The sequence below is a fragment of the Mesoplodon bidens genome (assembly GCF_964165515.1).
Source record: "Mesoplodon bidens genome assembly, chromosome: 10".
In the NCBI taxonomy this organism is placed as follows: Eukaryota; Metazoa; Chordata; class Mammalia; order Artiodactyla; family Ziphiidae; genus Mesoplodon; species Mesoplodon bidens.
The window spans coordinates 21,502,113-21,519,287 of NC_138172.1; the positions used below are offsets into that span (position 1 = coordinate 21,502,113).

Sequence of the window (17,175 nt, forward strand, 5' to 3'; positions counted from 1 at the left end):
TCAGTAAAGAAAAACAAGAGCCCGTGAAAGGGGGCTTGGGAATGCCAAAAGGAATCATCACGGGAAAAAGAGCTGCGGTGGCTAAATGGTGGGTCATGGGCCGCTTCCTTCCAGAAAGCTGACAGAATAGGAACTTGGAATACCTGAAGGAGGTATTATCAGGTATTTTATCTAATTATCAGCCTAGATAATTAGATAAAACTCAGCGTTCTTCATTGTGGCATCTGAATTCCTGCTGAAAGGATGAAGAATAGCAATTTCTGGTTTGTTACTGAGAAGGAGCAAGTCTTGTAGATTTATGGGCATTGTCTTTGGCTAGGACCTGGAGAAAGCAGTCCCTCTTGGCAGTTCTGGTCAAGTTCGTCTTTAAAATAACACTTCCATTGCATTCGGGTCAAGAACGTCCAGACAGGACTTTCCTGGTGGCGCAGTGATTAAAAATCCGCCTGCCAATGCCGGGGACACGGGTTCGATTCCTGGTCCAGGAAGATCCCACATGCCGCAGAGCAACTAAGCCTGTGCGCCACAACTACTGAGCCTGCGCTCTAGAGCCCGTGAGCCACAACTAGAGAAAGCCCACCTGCAGCAAGGAATACCCAACGCAGCCAAAAATTTAAAAAAATTAAAAAAAAAAAAAAAAAAAAAAAGAACGTCCAGACAGGGTGAGTAGTGCGTTTCCTGCTGGGACAAGGCAGAGACATCTCCGTCCAGGCTTGCTCACCTCCCGGCTGTTTAGAGGCCCTCCCTTGGGATTCTGAGGTTGATCCTCATTCATATAAACCCAGCCTCCCACCCTGCCTGCCTGTCAGCCCCAGGAGGGGCCTTCTCTGCCCAAGCCAGACCTGGCTGCCTCTGCCAGCTCAGTTGATCCACGTGGCCTTGGCTCCAGGCAAATTCCCCCGCAGGGGTTCTTCAGAGGGTGAACAAATAAGCACTCAGCTACTGTCAGTCCACTCAAACGTGAAATCCTTCAGGTTCTAAACTCTGAAAATGATCAGGATTAACTTAAGAATAATGCACCAGTGTTTCAAACACTTGCCCTCTAAATGGCAATGGGCTTGCTCATCAGTACCCTCCCTTTCACCCACTAACCATATTTGACTTAGTTTTTACGTGAATTATATCACCCGCAAGGATGTGTAAAACATGTATGAATGGTTTAAATAACAAATTAGAAATTACACAGCCACATAACCACACCCCATGAGGAATGTTGCCAGGATCACACCCCACCCCCATTGTGGAGTGGACCCCCCTTTCCCAGTAAAAATCCTCTCTTTTCCCCAGAGGTACTTGGGCTGTATAGAATGTATTTTCTTGTTTTGCTTTATACTCTATCACCTATGTATGATTCTCTGTAGTTTCATTTTGCTTGCTTTCAAACTTATATACATGGGATGGTGATATATATATTATTTGGGGTCTTGCTTCTTTGCTAAATATTGTGAGATTCATCATGTTGTGTGAAGCTAGTCTGTATTTTGTTTGCTGCATGGTATTCCATTGTATGAATACTGTAATTTTATCATTTCTACTGTTATGGGATATTTGGGCTGTTTTCTTTATTTGTCTTACTGTGAACAATGCTGCTATAAACCCTTTTCTTTTGCATAAGTTTCTCTAGAGGTATACCTAGGAAAGGATCTCTGGGTCATGGGGTATGCAGATTTCCAAAAAGATCATGTCAGTTGGCATTCTACAGCAATGGATGGGAGTTCGTATCACCCTTCATCTTCATGTAACCTCAGTGCAGTCAGGTGCAAAGTGGTAATTCATTGAAGGTTTAATTTGCATTTCCCTGAATACTTACAAAGCTGAACACTTGGGCTTCCCTGGTGGCGCAGTGGTTGAGAGTCCGCCTCCCAATGCAGGGGACATGGGTTCGTTCCCCGGTCCGGGAGGATCCCACATGTGCGGAGCGGCTGGGCCCGTGAGCCATGGCCGCTGAGCCTGCGCGTCCGGAGCCTATGCTCCGCAACGGGAGAGGCCACAGCAGTGGGAGGCCCGCGTACCGCAAAAAAAAAAAAAAAAAAAAAAAAAGCTGAACACTTGCTTCTGCCTGTTGGCCATTTGGGTTTCTACTTGCGCACTGCTTGTTGAACGATTTAACCCATTTTGCTGCCAGGTCGTCTGTCTCAGCCATCTTTTTGTTCCTCTTTTAGTGTCATAGACAGGTCCCCAGCTCTATCACCTCCTTATTGGTGGTGGCTTGTTAGAAGTTTCCTGTGTTAATAGGTCCTTATAGAAAGTGATGTTGTGTATTCACAAGAAAGGATATTTTGCAATAGCACAAATGAAGAGATTTGGAGGATTAATTAGGAACCTTTTCTAACACAAAGAAATGAAGGCTGTGTTTTTTCCTGAGAAAGTAATCTTTTGGGATGGTCCAGATTCCACGTTTGTCAAAATTATTTACGTGTCTCATTTACTCATGCCCTACTGATGTTTTGCACTGTAAGTAAATTATCTGAAACTAGAAACCAAGCTGAACTGAGAAGGGCCTCCCTATACATTCTTTACTATTAGCTTGTCAGAAATTGCAAAGCGATAGTGATGGTCCGCAGGTATGTTTTATATAGCCTGCACAATGCTTTACTTTTTATTTTTGGCTTTACTTTTTTGTTTTTTGGTTGAGGCAATATTTTAAAATTCAGACATTCTAGGTAAAACTCTGAGATTTTGCCTTATTTCTGAAGAAAGTGCAATCATTAGGCGATAGTGGATCCACATTCCCACGTGGCAGAAATTACATTGATCTGAGTGGTGGTTCCCCATCAGCAGTGTCATCTGATTGTTTCCTCAGTATCCAATCTCCCTTTTCTCCGTATTAGTAGAATTTTTAGCAAGGCATGTGGCTGCCCAAAATAAAGTCTACATGTCTCAGTGTCCCTTGCAATTATCAAGAGCCTTGTGATTCTTCTGGCCAGTGGGATTAGGGGAAGTGGGCAGCTTTCAGGTTCTGCCCCTAAAGGAGTGGGTATGTTCTCCTTTATTCTTTTTCCCCTACGTGATGGCTAAAAGGTGGACATGGTGGTGGGCTATCTCAGACCATGTGAAGGACAGCAGAACCCCACGAATGGTGAAGCAACAAGAGTTTCAGTCCCTGAACACTTCCTGCTATTCTAGCTCTAAATTGTATGTAAAGAGACATTAAAGTGTTGATCTCTGTCACACACACAGTCAAATCTATATCCTAAGTAACTTCAAGTGGGTAATGTTCTCTTCTCTTCCTCATGGTCCCCACCAAGTCCCCATTGTGTCCCTGTGTCTGCTGCTGAGCTTGACTTGCCTTTCTCAGCTGGCTTAGACAGTTGGATTTCTAATGCTTCTCTCACTTGGCTCCTATTAGAGTGTTGCATCTAAGATATATTTATATTCTAATATTTAATAGTCTAAGAGTGACACAAAAGAAAAATTCTTAAGTCTGAAAGATACAATACAATTAGAAGTTTTAGGGTTGAATTATCAGGTGTTTTGTTTTGTTTTGTTTTGTTTTGCGGTACACGGGCCTCTCACTGCTGTGGCCTCTCCCATTGCGGAGCACAGCCTCCGGATGCGCAGGCTCAGCGGCCATGGCTCACGGGCCCAGCCGCTTCGCGGCATGTGGGATCTTCCCGGACTGGGGCACGAACCCACGCCCCCTGCATTGGCAGGCGGACTCTCAACCACTGCGCCACCAGGGAAGCCCAGGAGTTTTATAATAATCCAAATCAGGGTTTCTCAACCCTCAACACTATTAGCATTTGGGGCAAGATAATTCTTTGCTGCTGGGGGCCCATCTTGTGTATTGTAGGATGTATAGTAGCATCCTGGCCTCAGCTCAGTAGATGCCTGTAACACCTCCTTCCCCAATTGTGACTGTTAAAAAAATGGCTTAAGACATTGCTAAATATCCCCTGAGGGGCAAAATTGCCCCAGTTAAGAACCACTGATTTAAAGTATATTTCTTTATTTTTTTACCTTTTTAAAAAAAAATAATAGACTTCAGTTTTTAGAGCAGTTTTAGGTTTACGCAAAAACTGAGCAGAAAGTATGGAGTGTTCTCATATATCCTCTCCTTCCCCCTCCCCCTCTCTTCACAGTTTCCCCTATCAGTAACATCTTGCATTAGTGTAGTACATTTGTTACAAGTGATGAATCAATACTGACAGATTATTATTAACTAAAGTCCATAGTCAAATCATGGTTCACTCTGTGTTCTATAGCTTTGGACAAATGCATCCATGATTACAGTATTATTCAGAATAGTTTCACGCCCCCCCCAAATCCCTTGTGCTCCACCTATTCAATTATATTCCTTTTAAAGTAGTCTAAACTCTCCTTAAAATGATCCCTAAGCCACTTGCCTATTAATGCACTTTTTTTTTTTTTTTGCAGTACGTGGGCCTCTCACCGTTGTGGCCTCTCCCATTGCGGAGCACAGGCTCCGGACACGCAGGCTCAGCGGCCATGGCTCACAGGCCCAGCTGCTCTGCGGCATGTGGGATCCTCCCAGACCAGGGCTTGAACCCGTGTCCCCTGCATCGGCAGGCGGACTCTCAACCACTGCGCCACCAGGGAAGCCCTAATGCACATTTTAGTTGCTTCCCAGTGATTGATTAGTATCCCAAAAAAGTCTTAATGAGTAAATATTCATTGTTATTTAGGATGCTGCCTTATGATTAATTTTTGGTAATTTATTGATTTATTTAGTCACCATTTCCAGATGTATAATGTCTTATTGCATCTTAGGACTAGGGTAGGTTCTAATGTGCATAGTTAAAATTAAAAACTCCTTGGGAAGGTGACATGTCGAAGGCCAAAGTTCATCTTTCAGTATATCCAACACAGGTAGTATTTTTCTCCAGTTGTAACATGTAGCTATTTCTTAAGTTAGTCACTAGATATACAAGTTGTGTGTTAAGCGGACATGTGTTAAATGCTTTAATCCTAGAAAAATCTCAGTATACTGAGAGACTCGTGATTTAAGAACACAGTATCTAAAATCATCTTAAAGGACAGCAACTTCAAGTCTCCCATTTCACACTTATTCTCAACCATGAGCTTGTTGAATAAAATGATGGATAAAATTTCCCTCTTATTTCAATCCCCTCTCTCCTCTCTCCTTTGGCTGACTACATTTGTATAAGTTAAAAGCAACTTCGTCATATGACACTTGTTTCTACGTGCTCAGCATGCAGTATACACTTAATACGTATTTGCTAAATGAATAAGTGAATTTATGGTAAATAGCAGCTTCTCTTCTTCTACTCTAGTAGGTCTTGATTGCCACAAAATTAACTATAATCCAAAGAAATAAGTGAATGTGAGGCTGAGTTCTTGGAACACAGCACAGAGTTCACATGAACCCAGAAGATAACACACATGTGGTTGGTGGTGATGATTAATTTAAAATAAGTGTTGGGCTTCCCTGGTGGCGCAGTGGTTGAGAGTCCGCCTGACGATGCAGGGGGCACGTGCTCGTGCCCCGGTCTGGGAGGATCCCACATGCCGCGGAGCAGCTGGGCCCGTGAGCCATGGCCACTGGGCCTGCGCGTCCAGAGCCTGTGCTCCGTGGCGGGAGAGGCCACAACAACAGTGAGAGGCCTGTGTACCGCAAAAAAATAAAATAATAAAATCAAATAAAATAACTGTTATACTTAGTCTGTCACTTTAGAACATGTACTGGTATTTGCCCTTCACAAAAAATTCATAAGCCAACCTCTTTGAAAAGGAAATGGGATTTGAAGGACAGCATAAAAGAAATTATTAAGAGAAATAAATATCATTACTGGGAGTTGACAGGTGACCTTTACTGTGATTAAATACGATTGTGGTATGTATTTTGGTTTTCAGGAAGCCCAAACCAGTTTCCCGAGATTGTCAATGTGGTTAAGCCATACTGCTCAGATTTCAAATGAATAGAGAGATTTATGCTTATGTAAGAATGGGAGCCAAGTGACTTTTCATTTCCTGGAGTAATTTGTAAAGTCAGATCTCTCACCTTTAGGAAGGGCCCCAAGCCTAGTTTTGAAATGTAGCATTGACAAGTACAAATCATACCGTCTCTAAGCTAGGTGACACTCAACTCTATCTGTTCTCACTGATAGTAAGTTTATGTACAGGTTGCTCAGTGGGTTCACCTGATTGCCCTGTAGCCTGGTGGGGAAACTTGGTGATGGAACCAGTAAACAAACCTTCTGTAGACATTGAAGGAGAACCAGTTACACCAGGCCTGATCAAGTGACAGGAGAGGGCAATTTCTAATCCAGCACAGCGCAACATGGATCAAACAAAGCCTGTCTGCAGGCCATACTTGGTTCCCTAGTTTGACCTATAACATTTGATCTAGGTAACTGAATGAATGCTTTGGGAGGAGATTGACCTTGAGTTCAGTGTTTAGTCCTACAGTTGGGGGTTCATCTCTTTCAGTATCACGATTCACATTGGGGCAAACCGTGGGGAAGCTAATGTAAAAATGCTTGAATGATGGATTTTGCAACCAATCAGTTCAGAGTTTTCATTTATAAGTAGGGGTGAGGGTGAAGGGGAGCTCTGCCTCGCCAGAGATGAGAATGTCCCAGGATGCTGCTCTGGGAGTCCTTCAGGGAATCAGGTAATAGAATACAGTGGTTATGGTCTTGGCCTTTGAAGCCTTCTGGCTCCTCTACATAGTAGCTGAGAGATGTTGAACAAGAAGCTTAGCCTCTCTAAACCTCAAACTCTTACCTGTGAAGTAGTCTGGGTAATAATAGTACCTACCACCTGGGAAGAGTTGTGATGGGACTTCCATGAGATGAACAGTGCCCTAGAAGTGCATTTCATGGTGCTCTTGGTAACCTCAACAAAGAGTTGATAATGGCAAAGATATGAAGAGGTGGCAAGTAAGTGGAAAAAAGTTACCAGTATGCTGTTTGATGAACACCAGGGTAATCATGATTTTGAGTAACTCTTTAATGCACTTAACCTAGGCTCTAATGAACCCCAGAGAGTCATGTCTGTTTCATCAGAGACTGCCTTCTTAAATACTTGGGACTATTCTCACACTGTGCAGGACAAACCTAACTGGGTCATATTACCTGTTCTCCCTTCTGTTAAGTTCCTTAAAGACCACACCCTTCTCTCTCTTTTTTTTTTTTTACATCTTTTTTGGAGTATAATTTCTTTACAGTGGTGTGTTAGTTTCTGCTGTATAACAAAGTGAATCAGCTATATGTATACATATATCCCCATATCCCCTCCCTCTTGCGTCTCCCTCCCACCCTCCCTATCCCACCCACACCCTTCTCTTTTCACAACCAGAATTTTGCCTTTTTTTTTTTTGGTTCTGTTTTGTTTTCATTGTATTACTGTTTTTAACTGAGATATAGTTGATTTACAATATTATATGTTTCAAGTGTATGACATAGAGATTCACAGGTTTTAAAGATTGTACTCCATTTATAGTTATTATAAAATATTGCCTGTATTCCCAGAATTTTGCCATTTTAAAATTAGCTGATGTTTCATGAGGTACATTTTAGTTCACTTGTTGCAATTTGAGAGATAACTTCCTTGGATTTCATTAGAAACACATTTTCAAGTCTTTTTTTTTTTAATTTTATTTATTTATTTATGGCTGCGTTGGGTCTTTGTTGCTGCACGCAGGCTTTCTCTAGTTGCGGCGAGCGGGGGCTACTCTTTGTTGTGGTGTGTGGGCTTCTCATTGCGGTGGCTTCTCTTGTTGCAGAGCACGGGCTCTAGGCGCGTGTGGTCAGTAGTTGTGGCTCGCATGCTCTAGGGCACAGACTCAGTAGTTGTGGCTCACGGGCTTAGTTGCTCCGTGGCATGTGGGATCTTCCTGGACCAGGGATCAAACCCATGTCCCCTGCATTGGCAGGAGGATTCTTAACCACTGTGCCACCAGGGAAGTCCCTCAAGTCATCTTCTATCCAAGTGATTTCCGCAGATGGCCGACTTGGTCCATTTTATTTCAGAGAGTGGTAAGGAAGTAACAGACGAGTAATAGAAAGGTCTACACTCAAACGTTTTTATTGCAATGATAGCTATTATGAAAAATGGTGATTCTATGTGAATGGTTTTAGGATAACCAGTGTTCCAACATTGTGAATATTATATAACCACTAAAAATAATTATGAGGGTACTACAGGAGTGTGGAGAAAGTATATAATGAGATTTGAAGAGTGCTGCATAAAAATAGAATATAAAGTGTGCACAATTGTAATAATTATGTATCAATAATAAAATAGATACATATTGGGCTTCCCTGGTGGCGCAGTGGTTGAGAGTCCACCTGCCGATGCAGGGGACATGGGTTCGTGCCCTGGTCCGGGAGGATCCCACATGCCGTGGAGCGGCTGGGCCCGTGAACCATGGCTGCTAAGCCTGCGCGTCTGGAGCCTGTGCTCCGCAACGGGAGAGGCCACAACAGTGAGAGGCCCGCGTACTGCAAAAAAAAAAATAAATAAATAAATAAAAAAATAAAATAATAATAATAATAAAATAGATACATATAGGAAATATACAATGAAAATTGAGTTTATAAGTAAGGAAAATGGGATTATGGCAATTTAATAGTATTAAAATTTTTTTTTTTTTTTGTCTTTTAAAAACTTCAAAATCTCATCAGGTTGGTTGTCCATTTGGGGGCTGTCTTTAGTTAAAGTCTATAGCCTTATGTATGCTGACAGTAACATTTGACAGAGCCCAATGTGCTATTGTTACTTTTCAGATTTCATGTGGTGACCAGCTTGGGTAATCTTTTAGGTAACAACGACTGACATACTGTATTACTTTTCTTTTTAGTGATGAAAATGCCAGGAAAGATTTAAAGACATTACCAGCCTTTCCAACCAAAACTCTGCAGGAGCACCCCTCCCTTGCCTACTGGTAAGCCACACCAAGATTGCCGGTGACCCTGTTACAGTAACCTCCATTGAGAACGGCATGCTCTTCAGGGAACTAAAAGAAATATAAGTGAGGAAAATATCAAACTGCCCATCATACGTGTCAGTCTAATCATAAGAAGACCTTGATCCTTCCAGTGAAAAGGTCTTATCAAATCTCTCTGGAGATCATTGTCCCAAGACTGTAGTCCTGTGTGAAGACTGGCCATGTGCCTTCTCATTCAAGTGCGTGATACATTTGTAGAGTGTGCTTTTAAGTGAATCATGCTCAGTATGTGTGCAGTCACTGTATAACGCAGGCTTAATCTGGCAGAGTGCAATATATGTGGTATAAAATACAGATTTCCTTGAACAGAGGCATTCATAATAAACAGAAACAACCTGAATGATCAGAGGTTTCCTCTACAGCCAGAAGTCACTGTCTATTTTGAGTTGTTTTATTTGCCTGTATTTTAATGAATCCATAGTACCCATTTCCCATGCAACGTTTTTCCTAGAAAAGTACGTTTTCTTCCCTTGAAGTACTGACATTCCCTTTAAATATATTTTCCTCGATTTAAGGCTGTGAATCCTGAAGATGGTTTTCCTTTCCACTAAAAAACTGGTTACAAAATAAATATTCAGCATGAATAGCTGTAATATGAAAGTTGGAATATTTCCCAAGTCAATAGTGAGAGTAGGTACTGAGGCTACATTACATCCTGAGTCTGGAACCTTCTAAATGAATCATTGTTAAGTGATAGTTTCTTAAGGATAAAAAACAAAGACCAATTACTGTTGCTTATTTGTTGTATAGAGATAAAAACGTTTATTCTTCTCAGTTATACTTGAGATATGACTAATGAGCTACCAGTCTGAAAGGAGGGTAAATAACTGAATGATGTCAAAAGTGACCAGACTTCAGCCTGTTTCTCCTTTCTAGTCAAAAAGTGTTATTCTAAGGCAATAATTAAGGGTTTTCTTCTAAAGTATTATGTCCACAAGTAGTGACGTAGAATGTTTTAGATTGAACACTCACTCAGAAGCATTTTTAATTCTTTCTAAATCTTTCTGAACAATTTAAGGAAAATGTCTATAATACCTTACACTTGCTGATCTCTCTAAAAAACCCTTTTAATTTCCCCAGCAAGGCTCTCTAACTAGCGTTTAATAACATTATTTTGTATTTATTATATTCCATTCAGTTATGGGAGAGAATATTACTTTTTTATTTGATGAATTGATATTATGTTTCCTTTTCTAAATAACTTAAGTTTTTTAAATTTACATATTATATAAATATATTATATAAAATTGTATAAAATCACGACAAGGTAGTCAAATGTCTGAGCTTCAGGAGTCCACATGTCCATATCCTACAAAAACAAAAGTCAACTAGCTTCTGTCTCCCAAACAAGTTGGTCTAGGCCTTCTTTCTCAAGTGTTTCAAGTAGGCCACCTGAGAATCTTGAAATTGGATCTGAAATTGTACAGTCACACATTGCTCTACTTTTCATTTCCTTGTTTTACAGTGAGGACAGAGTAATTGAGCATTATTTGAAAATCAAAGGTCTGACTCGGGGTCAAGCTGTGGTTCAGTAAGTATCTTTCTTTTTGCTTAGATATAGTTGTAATGTCTTCCGTTTGAGAAAGTCATCTGAAATTATTTCTATTGTGTAGTTCGTGTGCATATAGTACTCACGTGGTTAGAAGTATCTTACCATGAATTATAAAGTGTCGTGGGTCATTCCATACTTTGGTGTCATCAATTCAGACGCCTGCCAGTGTCAGACAGGTAACAAAAATGAGAACTCATAGGCCAAGTGTAGGCAATAGGGAGTGGTGGGGACTGTGGTGAACTAGAGAGCTTTTGCCCTGGCTAGAGACAAGACTACTCAGCTTCAGCATTCAGGCATAATGTTGCCAGATCATCTGATGTTTTTCAAGAAAAGCTGGAAATTACGATTTTTTAAATCCTAATTTTAAACATTGCAAAGTAATTTAAAGAAAATTTTAGTACAGCATGAGCCAAACAACATCTATCTGGAGGCTGTGTTTTATCACCTTTTTTGTGACTCTATTTTGGGTGGAGCAGGCAGTGTCGGTGTTGGATAATCTGTTTCTTTATGGTACCAACAGCAGACCATAGTGATAGATTTCTGCATTTTAGACCTATAGAGTTACCGTCATTTATTAAGAACAGTTCACAGGCTACACTGAAGTTTTTAAATTGTAAAAAGTAAATTTATAATTTTAAAATTTTTGAATTGTAAAAACTAATGTAGCATTATTGCTATAGTAATTGTACAATAGAATAACTTTTATGGCCATAGAAGTTTTAACAAAAAATCTGCTGAATATAGCTCAGGGCATGTGAGAAGTGAAATAAGGACTTGGCGATCACTATTCCCCTGGTCAGTGTATAGATTTCCCCCACATCCCTGCTCTTGCACTCATCTCCTTTTTATTATAGTGCACCTGCTGTGATCTTCAAGGCAGAAATGAGAAGTTAACAGCCTGAAGTTGAATCCCTGACTTGTGCCTGTTTTCTGAACTGGAAAACAAAAAGGAATAACAATTTCCATGAAGGATTTTAGGTTAGGTTAATGAGTGTATTATAAACTGTCCTTGTTGAAATGCAGCATCCACTTACTTCCTTTGATCATAATCATTGTGGCTGCAAATAAGAGACTGTCTAACTTGGTAGTTAAGGCTCTAGACTGTGGAATCCGACTCACTTTGTTGGAATCCTGGCTGTGCAGTGTAATTGCTGCCTGGCCTTGGCACATCTACCTTTTTTAAAAAAAATTAATTTATTTATTTTATTTATTTACTTTTGGCTGCGTTGGGTCTTCATTGCTGCACGCGGGCTTTCTCTAGTTGCAGCGAGCGGGGTCTACTCTTTGTTGCAGTGTGCGGGCTTCTCATTGCGGTGGCTTCTCTTGTTGTGGAGCACGGGCTTTAGGCTCACGGGCTTCAGTAGTTGTGGCTCACGGGCTCAGTAGTTGTGACTCACGGGCTCTATAGAGTGCAGGCTCAGTAGTTGTAGCAACAGGCTTAATTGCTCCGTGGCATGTGGGATCTTCCCGGACCAGGGCTCGAACCCTTGTCCCCTGAATTGGCAGACGGATTCTTAACCACTGCGCCACCAGGGAAGTCCCCCTAACTTTTTATATTCACTAATATGTAGACCTTTTACTTTAAAAAGTTATCACATTATTGATTACAAGGTCCAGAGCCCCTGATCTCCAAAATGTTATTAAAGAGTCCACTTGTATCATACAGGAACCTCAATTTTGTGTGGGCAGAGAGGAAATTTTACACAATTTAGTCCACTCCATGAAGTCTTAAAGTTATACAATAAATACTTGTTGAATTAAAAATAACAAGAGGTACATCGTCACTTTAATTTTTTTGGGGGGTGCATATTTTTAAAAATCAGGTTTGCATATAATAAAATTCACTGTTTTAAAGCATATATTTCTAAGAGGTTTGACTTAAAAGTTAAGTATAAATTTCTAAAAGTGTACCACCATCAGTGAGAAAAACCACCATGCTTTTATTATAGCATGTTTGCTTAATTTACAGCAAGCAGAAAATAAGCTTTATTTTTTACTTATTATGAGCATGACCCAAAAGTTGATTCTCATGACTTGCATCATTAGGTGCTAGTTTAAAAATACTTGAAGTTTGGGTTTATAATAAAGTACAATATGTTTCTAAGCCATAGAAATTTTAATATGCAGAAAATAACATTTCCTACAGCTTTTTGAAATTGAATTTCTGTTAACAACCTCCCAACATTTGGATAAAGTAAAATATATTACTCCCTGGAGTGGTTTATTCTATTTCTCCTTTAGTCAAAGACAAGGTTATAATGAGGAAAGTAGATACAAATTGTGTTTCTTTAGATCACGTTTCCCAAAAGGACCCTCCAACCAATTTAATAAGAGGTTATAATATATATTCATTTTCCATAGGTATATGAAAATAGTAGAAGCTCTACCAACCTATGGAGTCCATTATTATGCAGTAAAGGTAAATACTTTTATATGACAAACCTTTCATCATGCCTGTGTTATTTTATGAGAGTTAGTGAACAACACCAACTTTCTAAAATCACATAGATCAATATGCATATATATGTAAATTATCTCTAGAAATTTCAGCATTTAGAATAGGATTGATTTTCTTAAAAAAATAAAAACCTGATTGTATCTTGTCATTTTTAGCAAATCATAAAGCACATTATTTTTGCAAAATACTAGCTGTGTTCAGATGTGTTCCTGAAGCCTCTATTAGCCCTGAAATATTCAGATCATTCTCTTTTGGCACACCTAATCTTTTAGCTACTTTTGCTGGTTTTTCTCTTTTCCAATTGTGCACCTTTCTAATGCTACTAGATGTTCATTTGGTAGTGCCTTTGTATGAGAATCATTGAAGAATCATCCAGTATCATTTCAGCAGCTTCATAAAATCCTCAAGTTTTTACAAGATTTGCAGTACCCATTTTCATTTGGTATGTTTCATATTTGTGTAGTACTTTCAGTTGTTTATACACAGGGAGAGATTGACTAAGAAATAGTTTGAGATGATAGAGGATAAAGCATATTGTTAAGAAGAGAGTCTTGTTTGAAAGAGGAATAATTTTATACTTGATCAATCTTGACTGACTTTTCAAGTTCTGACAGTGTTTGCAATTCAAAATGGTGGGGAATTGGATAATACCTGTATAATGAGGACACCTTGTACTAAAAATACGTACCAATTCCACTTTAATTTCTACTGATTCTTAATTTGTTTGCATATGGGTATATGTTTAAGCCCAAGTTTTTCTTTCCCTATGTCAATATATATCCCTTTCTTTGGCAAGACCTAAAAGATAAATTTATGAAAAAAAATGTATTCCTCCCCTCCCCATATGTACCTCAAAGTCATTATTCAAGCATCTCAACTTTGAATCATATAATTCACCCAAAGAATTTTTTAGTATTCCCATGTTCATTTGTTAAGTATATTATAAACATTAGGATTTGGAACCACTTTTCTCATTGTTGTAATTCTTTGGAAACTTCTCTGACCTTTATAGCTGGTTACTAATCAAGAGAACAAAGAGCTTTTTTTCTTTTTCTTTCTCTTCTTCTTTTTTTTTTTTCCCCAGTGGTTAACTGGCTTTGTACTCTGGATTAATTCCTGGTTGAATTACTTACATTTTATTTCTTCTCTCCAACTGTTTAATCCTAACAATAATGATACTTTCTTTTTGATGGTGTTAATAGTATTGGTGTGTTTTGACTTATAGATCTTATTTGAAGAAACTCTAAGAAAGCATTTTAATAACAAGTTAGGATTTTAAATAGTGTTTTGTTTACCAGGACAAAATTATTTTGACTTGTTGATACTTGTTAAAGGATGAAATTGGTAGATGTTACCTCATCTCTATAAGACTTAACAATTAGGTCTTGGTTCTCATGGTTTTCCATCTTCCAGGATAAACAAGGACTTCCTTGGTGGCTTGGAATCAGCTATAAAGGAATTGGCCAGTATGATTTGCAAGATAAGGTGAAACCTCGGAAAGTAAGTGTGAATCATTTCAGACACTTATGAGAACATTGAGCTGTTCTAGAGCTAGAAACATCACTTTAAGGGGCAACAAGCAATCTTGGGTAAAGAATTTTTGATTAGTGAAGTCCTAGGTTTAGAGAAGACTCAAGTTAAATGTGAAATACTTTTTATAATTCATTCATGCCCCATTTATACAGCAATTCCACGTCTGATCATTTATCCTAAGGAAGTAAAATTACACACAAAGATTTAACTACAAGGATGTTGATCACAAAGTAGTTTACAAGTGCATACAATTAGGTTTCTGTTTTAAGTTAGTATGAACATGATGATGTCATTTGTTTAATGAATTTTACATATATAAAAATATATACATGCATCCACACACATACGCATACATATACATATGTACATTGGATGGATAAACAAATGGGTGAATTGTAAAGACGTAAGTCAAAATTTTGGTGCTAGTTACCTCTCAGTGATACAGTTATAAGTAACCTTTCTACTACTGCTGCTAGTTTTGCTTATCTTTGTTTCATAGTTTTCCACATTTAACATGTCTACTTTCTGTAGAGGACAGTAAGTTACGTGCTATTTATTAAAGGGTCACACTATCAGGTTTGGATTTTCCAGAGCTAATAAGTTACATTCTTGGCAATTTGATTATGAGGTTGTTCCTCTTGACCAAGCACAAGTGTACAATACTTTTTTGCCTATATAAGAAGTGATGAGTTCATGTAGATATCCATCTAGCTGCTCTGGCCTACTCAGTATTATAATGACATAAAGGCTTACCCGTGCTGTTAGGTTTTGCCATGCTCCCTGTCCTCTGCTGCCATCCCTGGGAATCGCAGCTGTGAAACAATGACCTATAATAACAGACCGTGGTCAGGCTGCCTGCTCTATCACACCCCGACATCACCGCCTTAAATAGCTCTTATCACTTCCATCTGTCTCTTGCTTTAATTTGTACTAGAAAAACAGCCATATTTTTCATAAAGTCAGGCCCTGGTCATAATACCACAAGCTCTTCATCTTCTAAGTGTCCTTTTAGCTTCAATCAGTACTTACAGTCTTCCTTTGAGTTTAGAGAATAAGCTACCCTTTTCTTCCCATTTTATGGTTGTGAAACTGGCACAGAAAACATGAAAGGGTGTTGCCCAGGACAAACCACAGCCCCCTTTGAATACCCATCCAGCTCTCCTGGATCAGACTAGCTGGGCACTGTGGCTTCTTATTGGGAATTATCAGTAAAAATAGGAAAGCATTATTTTTAACAAAAGATCCATCTGTGTGAGGCATGGTAAGTAAGCATTTGTGTAATCATACAATTAGAACTTGATCTGTATAATTTTGGCCCAGCGACCCAGATCAGTTGGAATACTTGATTTATAGGAGGAATACGAGTAATATTGGTTGTATTTGAAAACCTGTTTCTAAGACCAAATTTCTAATAATGTTAGAAATGATATGGGCGTACAGTTTTTCTTTACAGTTATATATTTTAATGTTTTTACCAAAAGTTTTAAATAGTCATTGTAAAAGAAACCAACAACAACAAAAAAGCACACACTACAGAAACGTCAATTGGGGCAGGAAGTTCTTCAGCAGTCCCCATCCCTCCCCTGTGATAATCACTGTCAAGAGAATGATACTGGTTTGTTTGTTTGTTTATGAATTTTATTTTGTTGTATTTTTTATTTTATTTTTTTTATTGAAGTAGAGTTGATTTACAATATTGTGTTATTTCTGCTGTACAGCAAAGTGATTCAGTTATATATATACATAAATTCTTTTTCATATCCTTGTCCATTATGGTTTATCACAGGATATTGAATATAGTTCCCCATGCTATACAGTAAGATCTTGTTGTCTATCTGTTCTATATATAATAGTTTGCATCTACTAACCCCAAACTCCCACTCCATCCCTCCTCCACCCCCACCCCACCCCGGTTGGCAACCACAAGTCTGTTCTCTACGTCTGTGAGTCTTGTTTCTTTTTTGTAGATAGGTTCGTTTGTGTCATATTTCAGATGCCACAGATAAGTGATATCATATGGTATTTGTCTTTCTCTTTCTGACTTACTTCACTTAGTATGATAACCTCTAGCTGCATCCATGCTGCTACAAATGGCATTATTTCATTCTTTTTATGGCAGAGTAGCATTCCATTGTATATATGTATCACATCTTCTTTATCCATTCATCTGTCATGGACATTTAGGTTGTTTCCATGTCTTGGCTGTTGTGAATAGTGGTGCTGTGAGCATGGAGGTGCATGTATCTTTTTGCATTGTAGTTTTGTCTGGGTATATGCCCAGGAGTGGGATTGCTGGATCATATGGTAATTCTATTTTTAGTTTTCTGAGGAACCTCCATACTGTTTTCCATAGTGGCTGTTGATACTGCTTCATTTAGACTTTGTCAGCATGTATACTAAGCTTTTACAGAGAGAAAGAAATCTTACTATGTATACTATTCCATACTATGTCATATTTCTCCAAATCACTTCTAAAACAGATGTCTTTTTACTCTTTTTAAAGCTGACTAGTATTCCACGGTGTTGAAATACATAATTTATTTAACCAGTTCTCTCTTGATGGACATTTGGGTTGTTTCCATTGTGGGAAGAGTGGGTTGGAGCATAATGAATTTCAGCCAAGGCAAATAACTAGCCCCTATTATCTATTTTGTAAGATCATGTTTTCTTAAGGTAGACCTCATCCATGTTAACATTTTT

General features: G+C 39.0%; 1 protein-coding gene across 10 annotated transcripts in view; it reads left to right on the forward strand.

The window, feature by feature from the left end:
* The window catches only part of FRMD4B (FERM domain containing 4B), a 323,064-nt gene that overhangs the window by 267,008 nt on the left and 38,881 nt on the right, over positions 1 to 17,175 (forward strand). For all 10 annotated transcript variants that reach the window (XM_081246504.1, XM_081246503.1, XM_081246507.1 and 7 more), the window contains 4 exons: positions 8,786 to 8,869; positions 10,398 to 10,463; positions 12,846 to 12,903; positions 14,356 to 14,442. In XM_081246504.1, coding sequence (XP_081102630.1) covers positions 8,786 to 8,869; positions 10,398 to 10,463; positions 12,846 to 12,903; positions 14,356 to 14,442 — 295 coding nt within the window. The remainder of the gene's footprint in view (positions 1 to 8,785; positions 8,870 to 10,397; positions 10,464 to 12,845; positions 12,904 to 14,355; positions 14,443 to 17,175) is intronic.